The sequence below is a fragment of the Mandrillus leucophaeus genome, unplaced genomic scaffold (assembly GCF_000951045.1).
Source record: "Mandrillus leucophaeus isolate KB7577 unplaced genomic scaffold, Mleu.le_1.0 Scaffold354, whole genome shotgun sequence".
Lineage (NCBI taxonomy): Eukaryota > Metazoa > Chordata > Mammalia > Primates > Cercopithecidae > Mandrillus > Mandrillus leucophaeus.
The window spans coordinates 1,722,648-1,745,985 of NW_012103743.1; the positions used below are offsets into that span (position 1 = coordinate 1,722,648).

The 23,338-nt window shown below is 40.7% G+C and overlaps 1 protein-coding gene across 1 annotated transcript in view; it reads left to right on the forward strand.

Annotated features, from left to right (window-relative positions):
• C5 (complement component 5) overlaps positions 1–23,338 on the forward strand; it is a 98,980-nt gene that overhangs the window by 63,808 nt on the left and 11,834 nt on the right. Inside the window, exons 26-34 of the mRNA XM_011989505.1 lie at positions 4,552–4,711; positions 5,439–5,534; positions 7,138–7,309; positions 10,508–10,713; positions 12,479–12,631; positions 15,405–15,467; positions 16,533–16,614; positions 17,689–17,746; positions 22,968–23,070. Of these exons, the coding sequence (XP_011844895.1) occupies positions 4,552–4,711; positions 5,439–5,534; positions 7,138–7,309; positions 10,508–10,713; positions 12,479–12,631; positions 15,405–15,467; positions 16,533–16,614; positions 17,689–17,746; positions 22,968–23,070 (1,093 nt within the window). The remainder of the gene's footprint in view (positions 1–4,551; positions 4,712–5,438; positions 5,535–7,137; positions 7,310–10,507; positions 10,714–12,478; positions 12,632–15,404; positions 15,468–16,532; positions 16,615–17,688; positions 17,747–22,967; positions 23,071–23,338) is intronic.

A 23,338-nucleotide genomic window follows, 5' to 3' on the forward strand; every position in this document is an offset into this window, starting at 1 on the left:
CCCAGGCTAGAGTGCAATGGTGCAATCTTAGCTCACCGCAACCTCCGCCTCCCAGGTTCAAGCAATTCTCCTGCCTCAGTCTCCCGAGTAGCTGGGATTACAGGCATGCACCACCACACCTGGCTAATTTTGTATTTTTAGTAGAGACGGGGTTTCTCCATGTTGAGGCTGGTCTCAAACTCCTGACCTCAGGTAATCCGTCCATCTTGGCCTCCCAAAGTGCTAGGATTACAGGTGTGAGCCACTGCGCCCGGCTCTGTTTCTTTACTCAGTGCACAACAATACCTTGCCCTTTGTCCCCCATTGATCAAGTCAGAATCATCAGTTGGTTTTTGATTCCTTCCTTTCCTTTTGGCTTTATCTCTGATCAGCTACCAAGTTCCATAGATTATACCTTAGAATTAGGCCTGACCTTGTGTGGGTGACACACTTTAAAAGACACACAGGGCCAGGTGCAGTGGCTCACACCTATAATCCTAGCACTTTGGGAGGCTGAAGCAGGAAGATGACTTGAGCACAGGAGTTCAATACCAGCCTGAGTAACTTAAGGAGACCTTGTCTTTAATAAAATATTAAAAAAAAAAAAAAAAAAAAAAGGCTCTTAGACCCCTGCAGCACACCAACCAAAGGATAATCCAGGATGCAGGAGTGGGAGTGAGTGTCAATGAAGACTGGAAACTGACACAGCAGGACCTGGGAAATAGATGCCTGGAGAGCAGAAAGCCCCACAGGAAGGTGCAACAGCCTCTCAGTAAACTCTTAGAGCCTTTCAAGAGTTTGGGGCAAGACTGAAACATAGACCCAACTCCGTAAGTTCCTTGAAAGAAATAATAGACATAGAAGAAAATATCCAGCACCTAAATACCCTCAAACTTTTCTTGAGAAATATAAAGAAGATTTTTTAAAGTGCAAGTATCATTAGTATTAACAAAACCCTAAATTGATGACTATGAACATTTTTTGTATTCGCCTTTTAAAAAAAAATTGTAGATATTGAAGTCTTCTCTTTAACTACAAACCTTCATCTTATGTCTGTTTCTTTCCCCCAAGGGCATTCACTATCATGAGTTTATGCATCTTTCCATAACATCTTTAATATTTTATATAATATATATATACATGAAATCATACAGATGTAACTTAACTCCAGTTTGGCTGCTCACTGCTCAGATGCCAAACTCAAGAGACTAGGGTTGGTGGGAGGAAAAGCAGGTTAATTCAGAAGCCAGCAACCTGAGGAGATGCAGACTAGAGTCATGAAACTATCCCAAATGCCCTAGGCTGGCCAGAGGGATTTTAAAGGGGAAGGGGCTTGGAAAACTATGTGCAGGAGTTAGCTACATGCAGGTCAGCATGTATTGTTCTGATTATTATCTTGAGTAATGGGCCATCTAGTGGTCAGCTAGACTGGAACAGGTTTGTAGATTAACAGCTCAGTGTTTTTCTTCTCCAGGGGACATTTCGCAACCTTTATTTTTATCTCATGGCTAGTTCCTGGAATTCTTAAGCAAGCACTGTTTAAGAAAGTTAAGCATGGTAAAAGAAAGAATGGTTATTTGCTTCCAAAACGAAGTGATGGCTTCACAGTCCCTTTTTGTATTTCTAAATGATTATAACTAGTATCATACTATACCTATCATTCTGTAACTTACCTTTTTCTTTTAATACTTTTTAGTTATTTTAGATATAGTAGTATAAGTAAATATAACTCACTCCTTTTCATTGCCATGCAGCATTTTATTTTACAAATATATCACATAGTATATATTCTTTATCCATTCGTATCTTGACGGACAACCATTTCCAAATTTCAATATTACAAACAATGTGATAACGAACATCTTCATATGTCTCTTTGTGCACATGTGTGAGAGTTTCTCTAGGGTATATCCCAGGAGATAGAATTGCTGGAACATAAGGAATGCATATTTACAGTTTTATCAGATTTTGCCAGATTTCTCTTCAGGGTGACTAAAAAATTCTTTTCTACTCTAAATGTTTAGTCCCAGACCCTATTGTAAAACATGAGGAACTAAACTAGACCATATTAAGAACTTAGAGGTAGCCTAGGGTCTGGAACAAAAGCAAATCAAATAGCCTACTTCTTTCCTCCAAGTCACACTTAAAATTTGAATTTCAGGGCAGTCTTCAAGGGACAGGTCAGTGGGAAGAAGAGAACGCAAAAAGCTAGAGAAGTTGTATTTGCTTTACCTTGAGGGAAGAACTGTCCAGACCCCCACTCCTTAAGGACTCTAGGGCCGAGACACCCAAGAGTACCAAAGAGAAAGAGAGATAAGAGTAAGAGCTTATAAAAGCCGGGCACAGTGGCTCACACCTATAATCCCAGCACTTTGGGAGGCTGAGGCGGGTGGATCACCTGAGGTCAGGAGTTCGAGACCAGCCTGGCCAACATGGTGAAACCCCGTCTCTACCAAAAATACAAAAATTAGCTGGGTCGTGGTGGCACGTGCCAGTAGTCCCACCTACTTTGGAGGCTGAGGCAGGAGAATCACTGGAACCTGGGAGGCGGAAGTTGCAGGGAGCCAAGATTGTGCCATTGCACTCCAGCCTGGGCAACAGAGCAAGAGTTCGTCTGAAGAAAAAAAAAAGGGGAGTAAGAGCTTATACCTATTGAATACTTACTATAATCCAGAACTATTTTAAGTATGTTCATATATTTAATCTTTATAATTGATCCCAAAGGATGAGTCCATTGTTTCTATTTATTGCCATTGTCTTTTTTCAAATATGTAACTAAAGTACGGGGAGGGCATATCATGGGCCAAATAGACAAGTGGAGAGGCAGCCTGGCTGTATAGATAAGTGGAGAGGCAGCCTGGCCGCATAACGGCACTCATATACCTTTCTAGCCTGCTAAAAGAAGAGAGACTTCCAAAAGCCAAAATCCCAAAAGAGACCCAATATAAAATGTGGGCCAATCTTTGAAAATGTGACTGTCTTTGAACCTGAGCAATCCATAGAAGTATTTCTCCTCCTTGAGAGCAGTGTGAGGGGATTAAAAAGAGAGGAATTCTCAATTCTTACCCCCTAAAAGTCAATAGAATAGAAAATAAGTTTCTGATGTTTTTAGAGAAAGAATTAGGAAAAGGCCCCTAGTTGTGGAGGCACAAGTTCCAATTAATATCAAAACAATAATTTTAAAAATAATTAAAGCAATTAGAGCAAAGCCTGAGAACAACCTAAATGTCTACAGAAAGGGAAATGGCTTAAATAACTTTGGTGCATCTGTACCAAAATACTATAATTTAATGTATAAAATCTCTTGTAAAAGAACGAGGAAATTTTATGTATTAATCTAGATCTCTAAGGCATGTTACTAAATAGAAAAGAAGCCAAGTACAGGATAATGTAAACATTCTCCCACTATTTTGGTGTGGTTGGGATGGAAAGGTAGATGGGAAGGCTATATTGTTGCATCTACTATTTGGAAGAATGTACAAGAAACAATGGTCATCTTCTGTTGGGAGGTGGAGGGGGACAGGGACTGCTAGAAGGGGACTTTTCATTATATATCCCTTTGTGCTTTTGGGTTTTTTGGGTTTTTTTGGAAAAGGTCTCTGTCACTCAGGCTGGATGCAGTGGCACAATCTCAGTTTACTGCAGCCTCTACCTCTTGGGCTCAAGTAATCCTCCCACCTTAGCCTCCCAAGTAGCTGAGACTATAGGTGCATGCCACCATGTCTGTCTAATGTTTTGCATTTTTTGTAGAGACAAGGTCTCATATGATACCCAGGCTTCACTTTTGGATTTTTGAATCATGTGAGGGTTTTACCTCTTTAAAAATGCTTAAAGTACATTTTAAAAATGAAAATGAAAAAGAAACACAAATTTTTTAAGTGAGGGGAAGTGGGAGGGCGAGTAAAGTGGTCTGAGTCTCAGACATCTGAGGCCTTGGGGAGTGGGGACTCCTGGGCGACTGAGAGAGTGAAGAGATGTTATGGAGGGGATGAGCCCAATCCTCTCTGATACTCTTCGATGGGTATTAGTAGAGACTTGAATTTGCTTTTCGACTAAGTAATAATGATCATTAAAATTTCCTGTGAGGTAGTAAGTTCTGTGTCAATGGCAGCACTCAAAGACAAGTGACATAAACACTCCAGGGATATTGGGAAAGGGGACTTAGGGCCTCATATAGGAATTTAGATTCCATGGCATGTACAGATTTTACAATCTAGAATTATATGATTTACTTTTTCATGCCTCATGTTCATGGGTCAATGCCTTGACTCAAAAACTATTTATTTTATCTCTGTTAACTTTAGAGTGTAATTCTTTTATCAAGAATCAATTTTTAGCTTGTGTGCTAGCTAACAATGTTGTAATCACAGAAGATGTGCTGTTCACATTTGTTTACCGAATGTTTTGGAGGTATTCCAAAAATCTTCCCTTCCTTTGTAAAGTGGTGACTTATTTTGGAATTGTGTGTTTTAAAATGTTATTTTCTTGTAAAGAATAAAGTTGTATAAACTAATTGAAAGCCAAAAGGGATTCAGTGTTCTAAATATTTATTTATTTTATTTTGTCTTAAAGGTTAACAGCTTTTGCTTTAAGAGTACTGGGACAAGTACATAAATATGTAGAGCAGAACCAAAATTCAATATGTAATTCTTTATTGTGGCTGGTTGAGAATTATCAGTTAGATAATGGATCTTTCAAGGAAAATTCACAGTATCAACCAATAAAATTACAGGTAAGGAAACCAAATGCAAAAATTGGCAATAGTTTTATTTACAGTTTGAGTTTTATTCTCATCCGATTATGGGAGGATGAAGAAGAAGAAGGAAAAAAAATGTAATTCTACAAGAAATTCCTTTTGTGAACAAGCAAAAAATACAAAGGTCTTCCCATAATATCTGAAGTGAAGCGATCTTCAGACAGTTCACTAGAGATCAGAGAAGTGATATCTTAGACCTCTCATTTGTCAGGGTGGAGGGAGATGGGCAAGTGAAAGCACTCAAGCGAGATAGACCCAGGGCTTATTGAGAAATGAGAAGCAGGAAGGGAAAAAGTGGGAGATAAGGCTTAAAACACAGAGTAGAGGCCAGGCGCGATGGCTCACACTTGTAATTCCAGCACTTTGGGAGACCAAGGCAGCTGGATCATGAGGTCAGGAGTTCAAAACCAGCCTGACCAATATGGTGAAACCCCATCTCTACTAAAAATACAAAAATTAGCTGGGCGTGGTGGTGCGCGCCTGTAGTACCAGCTACTCAGAAGGCTGAGGCCAGAGGATAGCTTGAACTGGGGAGATGGAGGTTGCAGTGAGCTGAGATCACGCTGTTGCACTCCAAACTGGGTGACAGAGTGAGGCTCTATCTCAAAAACAAAACAAACAAAAAAACCCACAGAGTAGAACCAGGTCATTTCACTTTAAAGACACCATTTCACTCTCCTTTTAAAACATTGCTTCTTTTTAGGGTACCTTGCCCGTTGAAGCCCGAGAGAACAGCTTATATCTTACAGCCTTTACTGTGATTGGAATTAGAAAGGCTTTTGATATATGCCCCCTGGTGGTAAGTAACTGTTTTCTTTCTCTCACACCCATCATCTATTTCTGTAACATATACTGAAGGGGCCACCAATCAGAAGCCCTTTAGTTTCAAAAGCTTCTTTTCCTTCTTTCCAATTACTTGAAAATAACTTAAACTCCAGAATTGAAAGATTTCAGAACAATGATAGATATTAGAAACCACCTAGTACAACCTACTCATTGACAGTTGAGAAAGCTGAGGACTGTAAGTAAGGTGAATTCAATTGCCCAGTGTCACAGGCTAATAAATTGTAGAGCTGGGTCTAAAACTGATAGCTGGAACTGTGATGGGAGAATGATCCAGTGCCCCCAGCTTCTCTGTCTTATCTTTGCGAAATCCTGCTTTATATATGTTACTGTTGTCCTATAGTGAAAGCACTCTGTATTGTGCAAGTACTGAGGATACACAACAGCAAATGCGTATCCTCCAAATCCTTCCAAACAACATTTGCTTGGAAACAGGGGAGAAAAGTGATGAGCCACCTAAGTGAATCAACATAGAAGATTTCCAAGGTTGACATGGAAAATCTCAAGTGGATTTGCAAAACTGGAATCACAAAACAAAACCATTTGTTTTCAGTTTGTTTCAAAAGCTTAACAAGACAAAATAATCAATGAAGACTAGTTTCCAGGGGCCTAGAGGACCAGTTGGCACCTAGTGGCCACATGGGTGAGAGATGCATGTGGAGCTGGGAGAGAAGGAGCCAGGCAGGATGTTAGCAGCATTGCAGCAGGCTTTCTCCTGGGCCACTTGTCCAACACAACCATTTTGGTGGTGTCGGGACTGGTGATCGGGACTATTTACCCAGGCATTCTTAGGATCTAAAAGTATTTTGGCAGTTTAGATTTCTTTCTGCTACTTATTGTTTTATTTTTTTAAAGTATAACTCCTCTTGAACCTGTGTGCCTGTTGCAACTCCGCTGAGAGGGAACGATAAAAGTTGTGTCTATGGGCTGGGCGCGGTGGCTCACGCCTGTAATCCCAGCACTTTGGGAGGCCGAGGCGGGCGGATCACAAGGTCACCAGATCGAGACCATCCCGGCAAACACGGTGAAATCCCGTCTCTACTAAAAATACAAAAAAATTAGCCGGGCGTGGTGGCGGGCGCCTGTAGTCCCAGCTACTCGAGAGGCTGAGGCAGGAGAATGGCGTGAACCCGGGAGGCGGAGCTTGCAGTGAGCCGAGATCGCACCACTGCACTCCAGCCTGGGTGACAGCGAGACTTCCTCTCAAAAAAAAAAAAACAAAAAAAACTTGTGTCTATGCTTGGTGGCTTTTCTTCCTGGAGACTAGGTCTGATGGTGTAATCAGAAACTAAAGGCACAAAACCTCTGAAAGGAAGGTGAGAATTCAGAGGCAAAAAGCCTAACCTGATTTGGACAACCTCACTGTCCCTTCCAAGATTATGCTCTGCTCCTTCTCTCGGAGGGATTTTCTTCACTGGGAAGCCATCCGTTTCCATTAGGTCAGTCCTCTTTTCACCCCCATCTTCCTTGCTCCAGGATAGTGGGATCTAAGGGTAGTTCGTATCACTTGATAGGTGGTTGCTTGACATAGAAACTGAAGTATCTTCTCTTGTTTCCAGAAAATCAACACAGCTCTAATTAAAGCTGACACCTTTCTGCTTGAAAATACACTGCCAGCCCAGAGCACCTTTACATTGGCCATTTCTGCCTATGCTCTTTCCCTGGGAGATAAAACTCACCCACAGTTTCGTTCAATTGTCTCAGCTTTGAAGAGAGAAGCTTTGGTTAAAGGTATAACTTGTTCCATACATTTATTCAGCGAGCATTCACTAAGACATAAAGTCTGCTAAATCTGGGAAGTGGGTAGTGACATGCAAACTTGAGTAAGATTCAATTCCTTCCTCAAGGAACAAACCATCACAATACAATGTAATGTATGCTGTTATTCATTCATTTATTCACGCATTCATTCAGCAAGCATTTATTCTTTTTTTTAAGACAGGTTCTCGCTCTGTCACCCAGCCTGGAATACAGTGACATGATCGTGGCTCACTGCAGCCTCGATCTCCTGGGCTCAAGTGATCCTCCCACCTCAGCCTGCCAAGTGGCTGGGACTACAGGTGCACACCACTGAGCCCAGTTAATTTTTTTCTATTTTGCAGATACGTGTCTCACTATGTTTCCCAGGATGATCTCAAATGCCTGGGCTCAAGCACTCCTACTGCCTCAGCCTTCCAAAGTGCTAGGATCACAGGCATGAGCCACCACACCTGTCCTCTATTTATTCCTTTATTCAATAAATATGCATTGAGTATCCTATGGACACCTTCTATACATCTGGCACTATTCCAGTCTCTGGGAATAAAGGAATAAACAAAACAGGCTCCCCAAAATCCAGGCTGTCATGAAACTTAAATTCTAACTGGGAAGACACAAACATGATAAATAAGTAAAGCTTTATGAATAGGTGGTGATGGCTGATATGAAGAAAAATAAAGCAGGGAAAGGAGACAAGGTGAGAGGATGGGTTATAATTTCAGACAGGCTGACTGGGCTTAAGTTTCACTGAGAGAATGGTGTTTGAGTCAAGAGCTGAAAGGAGGTGAAGAAGCAAGTCCTGTGGCTATCTAGAAGGGTGTACCTGGTGGAGAACAGCACATGCAAATGCCCTGAGGCATGGGCATGCCTGGTGCTCCAAGAATGGCAAGGAGGCCAGTGTGACTGCAGAGGAGTGAGAAGAGGAGTAGGAAGTGAGGTCAGGGAAGGAAAAGGTGAGGGAACAAAGGAAGGTTATCTGAGGCATTAGAGAGACTCTTCAGGGCTTCTGTAAACAGTTGTGCAGTGGACAAAGCACCTAAGCAATCAAGTGAATCGAGGCTGAAATCCAGCCTGTGCTCCACTCCCCTGCCCACGTACCCTAGTTTAGGGCTGCTTCCACCGAGAGCAAGGAGTGCCCATGTCTTATCCACAGCAATGTGCCATGGGGACCAGAAGGAGCCCTAGAACTTTAATTTCAGCTTTGAGAGTGAAAAGGGGAGCCACTGGGGGATTTTAAGCAAAGGAGTGCATGACCTGGCTTATATTTCACCAGGTTTGTTATAAAAGTATGTGTTTGGTTTTGAAAAATAAAGATACTGCTTCCTATAGGTCGAGAGACAAAAAATAGAAAGAGAGTAGCAGTGATTATTGGCATGACTGGGCACTTTGGAGTCCTCGTCTAGCTAAGGTTTTCTAGAAGTTTTATAAATCTTACTGAGGTTTATGACCATCTACAAAATATGATTTGTGTCATCATTTAAAAATTACTATATTTTGACATATGCCTCAAAACCACTTGTATGATACTTCAAAAATAACACAAAAGAAATGTCTTGGGTATTGTGAGATATGGACCATAAAATCATAGAATTTAAGAGCTAGAAGGGAACTTAATAACCCAAGAATTGTTCCGGTTGAGTTTCTTTAAAATCCTAAACTCAACTCTTCATTTTAAATACAGCAAATCTGAGACTCTGAGAGGAAGGGTCAACATAATTTTCAAGGTCATGCAAATAATGTAGTTATGAATTATAAACATATACATCAAAATTTTTACTAACCTTCAAATATGATTTCCACATATACATTACTTTAAAAAAAAATAGTTTGTTCCAAAAAGGATTTGAGGTTTACAGGTTTAAATAACAAATATAATTTACAGCCTAATTTATGAAAAGTGCTGCATGTGTGAAATTGTCTTGAGTGCTTTAAATTGGAAAGAAATAATCAAAGACTGAACTAAGGCTTTAGGTGTAATCTCATAATTTCCAAGATGTAAATTTTCCTGTCAGGGAAAAAGGTTCTCCAGTTGACTTTTTAGTGTCAGTAATAATAACAATAATAATAATTCCTTATATATGCGTGGTGCTTTCTAGTTTGCAACATCTTTTAATTTAGTATTTCATTTGAGTTTCACTGCATAGAAGAAAGTGTTACCTGTACTACAGGTATTAGGAAACTGAGTCACACAGAACTAAAGGAATTTGCCCAACGTGACATGGTAAGTTAGTAACGAAAGAAAGACTAGAAGCTGGGTCTACTGATTCCCAGTTTACTGTACTTTCCACTCTACTAAACTTCCCCTTCCTACTACATGTGTACTATGTTGATTTTAAAATACAGATTGAGGCCGGGTGCAGTGGCTTATGCCTGTAATCCCAGTACTTTGGGAGGCCAAGGTAGGAGGGTTGCTTGAGCCCAGGAGTTTGAGACCAGGCTGGGTAACATAACCGGGCATGGTGGCACATCCCTGTAGTCCCAGCCACTCAAGAAGCTGAGGTGGGAGCATCACTGAGCCCAAGAGATTGAGGCTGCAGTGAGCTACAATCACACCACTGCACTGCAGCCTGGGTGACAGCAAGATCCTGTCTCAAAACACACACACACAAAAAAAACGAAAAAAAGGTTGAGTGTTCTTTATCTGAACTGCTTGGGACCAGAAGTATTTCAGATTTCAGATTTTTTTTTCAGATTTTGGAACATTTACATATATAAAATGATATTTCTTGGGGATGGGACTCAAGGCTAAACATGAAATTCATTTATGTTTCATATGTACTTCCCTTTACACACAGCTTGAAAGTAATTTTACACAGTATTGTCAATAATTTTGTGCATGAAACAAAGTTTTGACTGTATTTTGTCTGTGACCTGTCACATGAGGTCAGAGATGAAATTACCTCCCTGTGGCATCATGTCAGAGCTCAAAAACTTTCAGATTTGGGAGGCATTTCGTATTTCAGATTTTCAGATTAGGGATGCTCAATGTGTAAAGACAAGTAGCACCACATTAAGGGATCTCTCTTTGCATTGGTCATCTTTAGGAAGTTCCTCTAACAAGAAAAAGTAAGTAGCTTCTAGAAACTGGAAGGCCATAATACACCTGGTAGAATTATTATGTCAAATTCACATTTTTAATCATATTAATGAATGTGATTTGTTGGTGTTCAGGTAATCCACCCATTTATCGTTTTTGGAAAGACAGTCTTCAACATAAAGACAGCTCTGTACCTAACACTGGTACAGCACGTATGGTAGAAACAACTGCCTATGCTTTACTCACCAGTCTGAACTTGAAAGACTTAAATTATGTTAACCCAATCATCAAATGGCTATCAGAAGAGCAGAGGTATGGAGGTGGCTTTTATTCAACCCAGGTAACATTTCTTTGTCTTGTTTCATCTTCCTGTAGACATTTTTATTTTCTCCCACACCACGCTCATCTGGCCTCCATGGCTTTGTCCACCAAATGAGCGTGCAATAGATATGAATAATGTCTAGAATTGAAGGACCCCTAGAGGTTATCTGCATCAACACTCTTATTATACAGAAGAGGAAATTAGCTCAGGGAGTTTCACTCAGGGAATTCATGGCAGAGCCAGAATCAGAACTCATGTCTCCTGACTTTAAGCCCAGTACCTCCTTCATTATTGTAAATCACCATGAAAGGCTAGTAAGGTTATTAGCAATTATATCATATCCTATGCAATAAATAGTGGTTGCCATGTAGACAAAGGTATTGATGCTCCTTCTCCACAATGAAATAAATAAAAAGTGAGAGAAATACTGATTGTTATATGTTAATCTATCTAGCTATTTAATGTAAATTCATTTGAGTATGTATTTTTATTACAACCAATTATTATGTAGTTGTATAATAAATGTTTATATTCAAAGTTTAGATTGAATGCTAATATCTTCCCTGTTGCCTGGATGTTTAGATAATGATGGAGTGTGTATATTTATATATATAAAATTTAGACATAGAGAGGGCCTTCAGTATTAATTTACTGACCATCTAATGTGTTTTATCTTGGGTACAATTATAGGGTTAGCAGAAAAGAGTGCCCTATTGATTAGCATTTGCCCCCTAGATATAGGCAGAGAGAATGGCCACATTGTTTAACATCTCTGATCTAGTCATGTTTCTCAGTTTTATAGATGAGAAAGATGAGGTCCAGAAAGATAAAGTTTATTCATTTATTCCTTCAACAAATATTTATGTACCTACTAAATGCAATGGATATTACCTTAGTCCATTGTGTGTTGCTATAACAGAAAATGACACACTGGATAATTTATAATGGACAGAAATTTATTAGCTCATGGTTCTGGGTCCTAGGAAGTCCAAGATCAGGGGGCTGCACCTGATGAAGGCATTCTTGTTGCATTATTCCATGGTGGAAGGGCAAAGAGTAGGTGGGGTGGGGGGTTGGTGGGAGTGGGGTATAAACTCATCCTTTTATAACAAATTCACTTCTACAATAAGCAGCATTAATCCATTTATGAAAGTGGCACCCCCATGGCCCAAACACCTCCCATTAGGCCTCACCTCCTAACACTGCCACATTGGGGACCAAGCTTTCCGACACATGAACTTTGGGGGACACATTCAAACCACAGCAGGCATCAAGAAAAATATATTACCTACTTGCCTCATGAATCTTACATTGCAGTGGGGTAGGCTAACAATAAACTATAAATAAAAGCATTACAAATTGAGATGAGTGCTATAAAGGGCAAAAAGGTAACATTAAAACAGAGAATAATGGGAAAGGGGAGTTTATGGCCTTGTTGTGGAGATACTTAAGCTCAGACTGAAGGATGAGGAAGAGATAATCATGCAAAGACTCAGAGGAATTCTGCAAACAGTAATTTGCCTGAGGTTACATTTGCAGAACATATAGAGGACCCAGATCTGAGGCCACACTTCCTTCCTGTCCTTGCTAACAGCATCATCTTTATTGAGGAGGGAGAGATCTTTCTTCCCCCTCCACAATGGGGCTCTTAACCAGTCTTACTGCGTCAGCTGGAGTTTCATCTCCAGACAATGCTGCCCTACCCCCCATAAAAAAGGCATTTGTAAATAGGGAGTACATCAATGAACTAAACGTATTTTTGTGCCTTGCTGATTGTTGACAGGACACAATCAATGCCATCGAGGGCCTGACAGAATATTCACTCCTGGTTAAACAGCTCCGCTTGAATATGGACATCGATGTTGCTTACAAGCATAAAGGTCCCTTACATAATTATAAAATGACAGACAAGAATTTCCTTGGGAGGCCAGTAGAGGTAAATGAAGAACTTCGTGTAGTATTTTACAATTGGCTGAGACCATTGAAATCATCTGTCCCACTCTTTATTTTATAAATCTATCTTTTCGCTACTTAAACATATATTGAATGTCTGTTATGTCCTAAGCAGGGATGCCTGCTATATCCTGGGCACTGAGGATTCAAAAATAAAACACAGTCAGCGTAATGCAGGGAGATTGTCATTTAAGCAGATAGTGAAAAATAAGAGTCTTGATAGGTACATGGAAGTACAGAGGGGCCCTCCTGATCCTGGCTGAAAGATGGGAGGAGTTTGTCAGATGTGTCCAGCTGTCTGGGTTAAATCTGAAAAAATCAGAATGAGTTAGACAAGTGAAGAAAAAGGAAGAACATTCCAGACATAGATAACAGCACACAGAGCAGTACAGTGAGTGTAGGAGGGAAGGCATGTCTGGGAAGCTGCTAGTGGTTCCTTCTGGCCCTGGTCATACATGCAAACTGTGGCCAGGCTGGAGTCAGCCTTTAGGGTCCCCAGCTCCTTGCCCGATGTCCTTTGCTACTGCTGGATTTTTAAAGGTGGTAACTTTGATGGCTTATGAAAATTTCACAAAGAAAAAGACATGTTGGAAAAACTGTGTTCTCTATTAATATTAGCTGCCCCCATATAGCTGCTAATACATATTTTTCTAATTACTGTGTTTACATTAAAGTATACTTAAATGTACAGTAATTGGAAATAGTCCTCACTGTTGACATCTTTCACAAATTGGTGTTTGTTAAAAGTAAACAAGTATGAGAAATATATATATATATTTTTTGAGATGGAGTTTCGCTCTTGTTGCCCAGGTTGGAGTGCAATGGTGCAACCTCGGCTTACTGCAACCTCTGTCTCCCAGGTTCAAGCAATTCTCCTGCCTCAGCCTCCCAAGTAGGTGGGATTACGGGCGCCTGCCACCACACCCAGCTCATTTTTTGTATTTTTCGTAGATACGGGATTTCACCATTTGGCCAGGCTGGTCTCAAACTCCTGACCTCTGGTGATCCACTCACCTTGGCCTCCCAAAGTGCTGGAATTACAGGCGTGAGCCACCATGCCCAGTGGAGAAATAAAATTTAATGCAAAAATTGCAAACTGGTGGCCCATACTAAAAAAAAGGATATGGATATAAACATAGACGTAGATATATGCCAACATTTAAAGATCCAGAGATTTCAAATAAAAACCTGATTCCCAACTTCCCTTAATAAACCAAAAGACCTGGCAGCAAGGCACTGGGCATTGGCATGGCTTCTGCAATTTACTGCAGTCCCCACCAGTCACAGGATGTATGCATGTGCATTTATGTTCATACCTACTTTGTGTCCAGGCCTCTGCAGACATTTGTGCTTGTGGTCCATAGTTTGGGAATACGTCTTCTTTCCCTGGGATCATTCAGAGTTCACCAGAGATTCATGTTCTGAGTCTGAGCTCTAAAGAGGATCTCTTGACCTTCCAGCTACCTGAGGTAGCTGGAATTATTCTTTTCTATAGGGATAATGCTGTAAGAGGCCTCTTGTCATCCTAGCAAAATTTAAACCTTAGCCCAGGATGCTGCTTCCACATAACACCTGGGCTGTTATTATCCAGTGTGGAATTTTCTACTCCAGCATTTCCTGAAATGTGTTCCGTGAAAGAGTGTTAGGTGGTTGAGTGTGCATGAAAAACTCTAGCTTAAATGAAGTTAAACAAGTTTTTTAATCCAGAATTCCCCTGTTCTGTAATGTGTATGTGATTAAGTGTGGTGACTCTGGGCGTGAAAAGGGGCAGAGGCAGGGAACAGTGCACAGCATTTCCCAAACTTATTTATCATGCATGCTTTTCACATGCAGTATCTCAAGACACTCGTTTTCCAGCAAATGCTGCTATATTCTATCAGGGAGAACAAGAACGTTGACCTACTTTCCTACATTTACTAAAATTTGAAGGAAAGATTGAGAAACTTTAACATATGCCCAATCCCTCTTGCATTATTGTGCTAAGCAAAGGAAAGGGGAGGCTTGGAATAAAGGAAGGGCCAACTCCTCGGGCTCAAAATTATCTCTCCCCTACTTTCCACAAATTAGGGAGCATTTGGATGACAAAGTTCCTCTGGGCAGGAGAATGAGTTAACTCCATTTATGTCTTCACTTTCCTACTAGCAGAGTGGGAAGAAGAGCAGCAGCAACTAAGGATTTGGCAGGCTTGAGTGGGGTGCTAGTGGTTTGGGGTGGGGTGCCAGGGGTTTCTGCAAACAAAGGCCATGACAAGTGGAAAAGATAAACCATCAAGAGATGGAAAAAGGGTGCAAAGGAGGAACTCAGAGAGGACCAAAGATAGATGCACCCACTTTCAAGTTCTGTGGAGGTTCCCTGCTCTGGGTTCTGATGAAAACGATCTCCATTGGCACACAGGATGCTGATTCCTGAGCTAGGCACAGAAAGGAATTTATTCACTTGGCAAAAGGAGATGAAGATCCAGATTTACCATGGCCATATGTAAATGAAAATGTAACCAGAAGTGACCTCTGACATGCTGCTTTTGTTGGTTCACTCAGGAGATCTCAGACATCTTATTTACGTGTAGAAGGGAAAGGGGAAAATACTAGCCTTGTTTAGCACCTGCCGTGGGCATAGGACTTTCAGTGTCTCATCCAGTTACTCTCAGAGGAGATCTGAGAGAGGAGGCTGGTAGGTGTCAGCCCACTTTTCATAGCTCTATCCTCCCTCCCTATCAAATGATGAAAGAAAGCATGGTTTCTCTATTATCTTTCCAGGTGCTTCTCAATGATGACCTCGTTGTCAGTACAGGATTTGGCAGTGGCTTGGCTACGGTACATGTAAGTATTTAATTGATATCCAATAATGAGTTATGTGTCTATTTGTACTAAGCATTTTGGGGGATTTATGTGTTATTCATAAAGGCTTGTTTCTTCATTTTAGCCACTTGGCAGTTGCAATTTTTTTTCTTTTTTCTTTTTTTTGTTCAAATGGAGTCTCACTCTGTCACCCAGGCTAGAGTGCACTGGTGTGATCTTGGCTCACTGCAACCTCCACCTCCCAAGCAATTCTCCTGTCTCAGCTTCCCGAGTAGGTGGGATTACAGGCACATGCCACTAGGCCCGGCTAATTTTTTTTTTATTTTTAGTAGAGACGGAGTTTCACCATGTTGGCCAGGCTGGTCTCAAATTCCTGACCTCAATTGATCCATCCATCTTGACCTCCCAATGTTCTGGGATTACGGGAGCGAGCCACCATGCCTGGCTGGCAGGTGCAAATTTTTCTAGGCTGTTTAAGTATGTTCATGCATTCTTAAATTACATGTTCTGAGCATAAATTAACATCCTATTACTAATTTTAATCACATTTTTATCTTTAGTACATTCATTCCTTCAAGGACTGTTGTAAGTTTATATGGGGGAGGAGAGGTTGTCCACTTTTCTGCCACTTCTGGTTGGTGTCAATGTATCTACTTCTGGCAGCACCTCTGCCCATTCACACACACCTATAATTTGCTGTTTGCTATTATGGTGTGTGGCTGGAAGAAACCCACATTCCTTAGCCTTGTGGTGTTGTGTGTAAAATTGAAGTGGAAAGGTTCAAGAACAAGAACCTTAGGAACTCTCCTATAGAGTAAGGTGCCCAGATTTGACTGCATGGAATTTAGACCAAGATTCTGACCAGCCAGAAGTCATTTTTTGCTTACTTTGGGCCTCTCAGGTTTAGATTATGGAGTTTGCTTAGAGTCCAGCTGCTGGAAAAGTGAGTCGCTAATGTACACCGTTTGTGCTGGATTATGAAAATGATTCTTTGAGCATCCCATCTGCAGCAGCAGTGTTGCCATAATACCTTTGTCACTTTCCCACTTTAAATAGACTCTTCTTGCTTACTTGTCCCCAATGTAGGTAACAACTGTAGTTCACAAAACCAGTACCTCTGAGGAAGTTTGCAGCTTTTATTTGAAAATTGATACTCAGGATATTGAAGGTAAAACGGCAGGATTTACCCTGTAATTTTGGCTAAAAATAAAGCATGTTTATACATAGAGAGCTTCTCTGATTAGGAAAAATGTGCTTACTCAAAAAGCAAAATTTCTTGATCAAATACTTTAGCAGGTTGACATCCAAGTAAATTTTTTACATTAGATATATTTTTTGCAATAGATATAACTCTTTAATACAGTTGGAAGCTAATATTAAATAACAATAACTAAGCTAAATGTATTTGCTATTGATCAATAAATTGTTTTGACTGACTATGTTACTTTTAAAGAGTGTAACTAGTTGTAAAGCCACATTAAGGTCTAATTCCAGAAGCCGGTATTTCTGTTACTTTTGTGTTAACCTTCCAATCTAGGACCTTGAATTCCCTTATCACCCTGTTAGTTTTCCATCCCTTAGCCTTTCTGTATTCCAAGGGGTCAAGCAAATGAACACTTCTCTGCCTCCATCTTTAACTTAGTCTCTCCTGTACTTACCGTTCTTTCTTTAAATGTACCCCCGACCCTTTTTTTTTTTTAATCCAAGGCCCTCACATCCCTCTGCTGGTTGGTTCTCCCTTCTTGGTCCGAAAGCAAGTCCACTTGCACACTCCAGTCCTCCTCCTCTCCCCATTGCCTCCAGGGTCAGAATGAATGCTGCTGCCTCTGCCCTGATATTTTCCATCTATGGCTCAGAAGCCTGTTCCTACAGAAAACTTCCCAACTACCAGCAAATCAAGGCATCTGCTCTTCCTCCCTCCAACATCCTCCAAACATATTACCAATACATATTTATCTTTAATAATTTCTTCCTTAAATTATAAATTATTTGACAGCAATGAACTGTTAATTATTTAAAGACTTTAATTATTTAAATTAATTATTTAAATACTTCCTGGTATTGTCAATAGCCATGAATTTCCATTAGAACCGCTGAAAGTATCTAAACTTCCAAATCACAAATCATTTTTAAGTGTGTTCAGAGATCTGTTCATTAATGATTCTGTTCTGACACGTTCCAAAGCAGCTGAAAACAGTTTACTCTTATATTTGTCTGTTTGCTTTCTTGTTGCGTATGCCAGCATCCCACTACAGAGGCTACGGAAACTCTGATTACAAACGCATAGTAGCATGTGCCAGGTGAGCCCATTTCCACAAAAGTGAGTATAGACTCCAAGTTCTCATTTTTGTTTTAGTATTGTTTCTTTATATATTTTCAAATTTTAGTATGCCCAGAAGATACAAAATTGTTCAATTGTTTAAAAACGCAGAACACATGTATTCTTAAATAGCCACTTACCGTAAAAAACAGCCTTGGTTTTGCTCAGAATAGTTTTCTCTCTCATTTTTGTCTTCTGATTCAAACAGTATAATATTAATTTTTTCTTTCTTTCAGAGGGATAGAGATGTGATAAAAAAAAAAACAGGAAAAAAATATAAAAGATTCTCTCAAAAACAGTTCCTACTCTCTTACTTAGAAAAATCACACTTACCTAACAAAATCCCTGGCCATTATTAGATAGATTCTCAACTCAACCTGCACATTGAAGTCAGCTGGACAGCTCTTAGAGATGTCCAAATGTCCCGTGCTCCAGAGGTCATTCTAATGGTAGCCAGGGTTGAGAACCATTGATGTTAAACCCTCTCCTGACTAAGTTTCCTGTTATTGCTAGGTAACAATTTATTGCAAACATAATGGTTTAAACCAACACAGTTTTACTATCTTGCAATTCTAGAGGTGAGAAGTCCTAAAATCAAGGAGTTGGGTAGGGCTGTATTCCTTCTGGAAGCTCTAGAATTTGTTTGCCTATTCCAAATTCTAGAGGCTCCCTGTGTTCTTTGGCTTGTGGCCGCTGTCTGTCTTCAATACAAGTGTCACAGCATCTTCCAATCTCTCTCTGACTGTGACCCCTGCTTCCATCATCACACCTCCTTCTCTGACTCTCCTGCTTCCCTTCCTCATAAAGATTCTTGTCTTTACATTAGACCTACACAAATAACCCCCATCTCAAATCCTTAATTTAATCACATCTGTAAAGTTCTCTTTGCCACATAAGGTAACACATTCACAGGTTCAGGGGATTAGGACATGGACATCCTTGGGGGCCATTATTCTGCTTACCACAGCCACCATCCTAAAATATTTATGAAAGTGTAGGTTTTTTGCCAGGTACGGTGGCTCATACTGTAATCCCAACACTTTGGAAGGCCAAGGAGAGAGGATTGCTTGAGCCCAGGAGTTCAAGAATAGCCTGGGCACCATAGCCAGACCCCATCTCTATAGCAAATTTTAAAAATTAGCCAGACATGGTGGCACACACCTGTAGTCCCAGCTACTTGGGAGGCTGAGGCAGGAGGATTGCTTGAGCCCAGGATGTTGAGGTTGCAGTGAGCTGTGACCATGCCACTGCACTCCAACCTGGATGAAAAAGTGAGACCCTGTCTCCAAAAAGGAAAAGAATATGTAGGTATTTGAAAATATGTATATACATTTGGCTTTGGTGATCACACAGTGTGATCAGATAGTGGTAGAGCCAGGACTGTAACACAGACTTCTTCCCTGATCTTTTCATCGTCCCTCAATCCTTTCTGTTGTGTTCTGTTTTCTTAACTCTTGTATTGTCAATAACAGTGATATCTATGGATGGCATTTTGCTGATTTTACTTATAATCACGCACCCACTGTGGATAACATGGAAATTCAACAGTGTTGTGCAAAAGATGAGAGCTGAGAAGGACCTTAGGGATGATATCATAATCCTCTTGTTTTGGAAATGAAAAAACTAAGACCCAAAGAAATAAAGTCGCCTGCCAAATGCTCACAGAGTTAGAGGCAGAGCCAGGGGCTCAAATCCCCAGCCTCTGATGTTCAATCCAGTATCTAAACTGTCTCTTTTTTTTTTTTTTTTTTGAGATAGAGTTTCACTCTGTCACGCAGGTTGGAGTGCAGTGGCTTGATCTCGGCTCACTACAACCTCTGCCTCCCGGATTTGGGAGATTCTCCTTCCTCAGCCTCCTGAGTAGCTGGTATTACAGACACACAACACCACGCCCAGCTAATTTTTTTATTTTTAGTGGAGATGGGGTTTCACCATGTTGGCCAGGCTGGTCTCGAACTCCTGACCTCATGTGATCTGCCCACCTCAGCCTCCCAAAGTGTTGGGATTACAAGCCTAAACCACCATGCTCAGCCTAAACCACCCTTTCAATCAGTGTAATCTAAGACCACGAATCCCAAGGAAAAGCACATTGTTTCTCCCTGCCTCCCTCCCAGCTGTTTCCCAGCCTTCTCTATCTCCCAAGCCCAGTCGCTTCCTAGGATTCCTTCACTATTCAGTCCTATTTCCTTCCTCATCAGCATTTCTTCCTTCCAGCACTTCCTACTTCCTTCTGTGGCCAGTCCCTGCTCTCTGTTCCCACTCAAACATCTTTCCTCATTCCCTAACTTCTTTCCAGTAAGGTCACCTTTCCCAGGCAGCTTGTTTCCTCCTGAATGCCATTCCTACCCTTGGGCACCTACCAGCTGGGGAGGAGCATGATCACAGTTACCTTTAAATTTGTAACAGTTGTCAAAGGGAAGTGTAAGCAAACTTCTGGGCAGAGCTCGAATCAGTGTCTGGGACCCTACAGGGAGGCATCTGTACTTGCCGTAAAGAAGAGCTCTCTGATAGGGTGAGACACCTGTGGGATAGCCTCTGCCAGTAAGAACTCCAGTGACCTTCAGGACATCAGCTTACTTCTCTGATCCTCTTCTATGAAGCAAAGATATTGCACTACCTTATCTCAAGTTTTCTGCCGGTTCTAATTGTCCACAATTCTGCCGTACAGAAAAAGGCTGTTATCAAAAACTCGTTCATTTGACTTCATTGGCAGGAGGCCTAATTCCAGATTATCAATATACAAAAGAAAGCAAGGAGAAATGCAATCTTGAATAGTCTATCCTTTGGTTTTTACAAATTGGGGACAAAATGTTCCAGAAAGGCGGGTGGAATATGCTTTTGGCTCTGTTGACACTGAAGTTAGGTTGGGTAAATTCCAAAAGGAACTGTGTAGTACTTATTCATGTAAGAATTTCTTTGCCTTCAAATATTCTCTCTCCTGATTAAAAAATGCCAGCATGAAGTTTCTGTGTTCAGAGGGTCTCTTTCGTGTATTTACCTTTTTACAACCTCTCTGTTGTATTCCTAAGAAAAGAAAAACAGGATTTCATTTCCCTCGCAACAAAATGCCTTTGGGGAAGATTGCTGGTTTTGGCAGCAGGCAAAGGGCTTCTTGAAAGGAGGATTTCTGTTCCACCATTGAAACAGTCTCCATGGCAACCAGTCATCAAGGCTCCAGCAACCTTTTCATAGACACTCTCCACTCGGGAGGCCCTTTTCCATCCTGCTGACAAAGTGTTTGCATCTGTGAGCAAGAGTTCTCTGCTTCTACCCATCCAATTAGCGAGATGTTCAGATGTCACATTAGAGTTCCAAATGTTTTATATTCTGTTCTAAATTGTCATTTTGGTGGAGAATAGGGTTAAATTTTTATGAGTCAGATATTTTAGAATACTTTTCATTATTGTGCCAAATATTACATCTATAACTTCTATTAGGGACTGCTTTTATTTATTTATTTATTTATTTTTGAGGCAGAGTCTTGCTCTGTTGCCCAGGCTGAAGTGCAATGGTGCGATCTCAGCTCACTGCAACCTCTGCCTCCCAGCCTCAAGCGATTTTCGTGCCTCAGCCTCTTAAGTAGCTGGGATTACAGGTGTGCGCTACCACACCCAGCTAATTTTTGTATTTTTAGTAAAGAAAAGGTTTCACCATGTTGGCCAGGCTGGTCTCGAACTCCTGGCCTCAACTGATCCGCTTCAGCCTCTCAAAGTGCCGGGATGACAGATGTGAGCCACTGCGCCCAGCTGGGATTGTGTTATATATGCTCCATGAGGTGTCATTGAGTAAAAGATATGCCCTGACCCCTCACTAACTTGCATAGTGTCTCCTCTTCCACCAACATTCATACCTGTAGGTGAGATAAATCCATTTTCCCTGTTATGAAGCTGTCTTTTGATTTCTTCCTTTAATCCTGTCTGCTTTCCCAAGCTTCACTCTCAAACATCCAGCTGCCTCTCAAGCATCTTGAGGTGAGGTTGGAACCTGAAATCAACTTTTGCAGAACCACACTCCCTCTGTCTCTGCCCCAGCCTCAGCCAGCCTGTCTCTTTTATGTCTTCTAACATCTCTTAATGGTAGCTGTAAGCCTCTGCCACCCAAAACCAAAGCCTGGGAATTATAAAGATAAATTTAAAATACAAGCTTATACTTCTTCACAGTTAGTTTTACAAATAAGAAAATGATCTTAGAAGGGGGAAATGATTTGTGGGAATCTCAGAACTGGAATAAAACCCAAGTTTCCTGATTCTCCATTTCAGTATTCTTTTCTCTCTTACAAAACAAAAACAAAAACAAAACCCTCCCATTGTGCCCTTTTGCATTTCTCCTTAACTTCCTTCCAGCAGAATTCCTACTGAAAGGATAGTCCTTGAAACATTTTCTACATAAAGTGGCTATTATGGGAAATTTAGAAAACAGAGAAAAGCATGAAAAAGAAAAGAGATAATCGCTTATAATCTCACCATCCAGAGAAAGTAGCTACTAATATTTAGTGGGTTCTTTTGTTTGTTGGTTTGTTTTTAAAGAAGGAGTCTCGCTCTGTCGCCCAGGCTCAAGCAGTTCTCCTATAGCTGGGATTGCAGGCATGTGCCACCACGCCCGGCTAAATTTTTTTATATTTTTAGTAAAGACGGAGTTTCACCATGTTAGCCAGGCTGGTCTTGAACTCCTGACCTCAAGTGATCCGCCTGCCTCGGCCTCCCAAAGTGCTGGGATTACAGGCGTGAGCCACCATGCCTGGCCTTACTGTATTTTCTTCCAGCTTTTCCTGGACATGTTTATTGAATCTCTTTTCAACATACAACTAATTTTTTCCCTTGGAATATGCTTCATTAGAAAATAAACTAACGTGAGAATCCAAAGACCTGGATTCTTCTACAGCTCTGCATGAATTAGCCATGTGACCTTGAACCAGTGCCTTACTCTCATTCTGAGTTTCCCCAGCTAGTTAGCTTGGTGTGGATGACTTCTGTGTTCCAGTAGAGTGGTTCATTGAGATTATTGATCAAGTGAGGAAAGAGAATAGATGACTCAAAGATCTCTTGCAACTCTAAAGTCAGAGATTTTAACCCATACATTGTAGAAAAGTAAATAAATGGAAACCCAAATTTAAAAATTAAGGTCCACTAAGGAACAGTGTCCTTTCTTAAAGAATCTTATTCACTTGTTTATTACATTTTCTAACCTCTTTTTTATTTTAGCTACAAGCCCAGCAGGGAAGAATCATCTTCTGGATCCTCTCATGCAGTGCTGGACATCTCCTTGCCTACTGGAATCAATGCAAATGAAGAAGACTTAAAAGCCGTATGTGTTTTTTTTTAAATCATGTAAATTCTTTGTTTTCTTTTCTGAATTATTTTACAGACAATTTTACTTTCTTTCATTTTAATATACAACTTGTATAGAATCACCCAGAATATTTTCTGTTTTTTGTTTTTGTTTTGAGATGGATTTTCACTCTTGTTGCCCAGGCTGGGGTGCAAAGATGCGATCTTGGCTCACTACAACCCTGCCTCCCGGGTTCAAGTGATTCTCCTGCCTCAGCCTCCCGAGTAGCTGGGATTACAGGCAT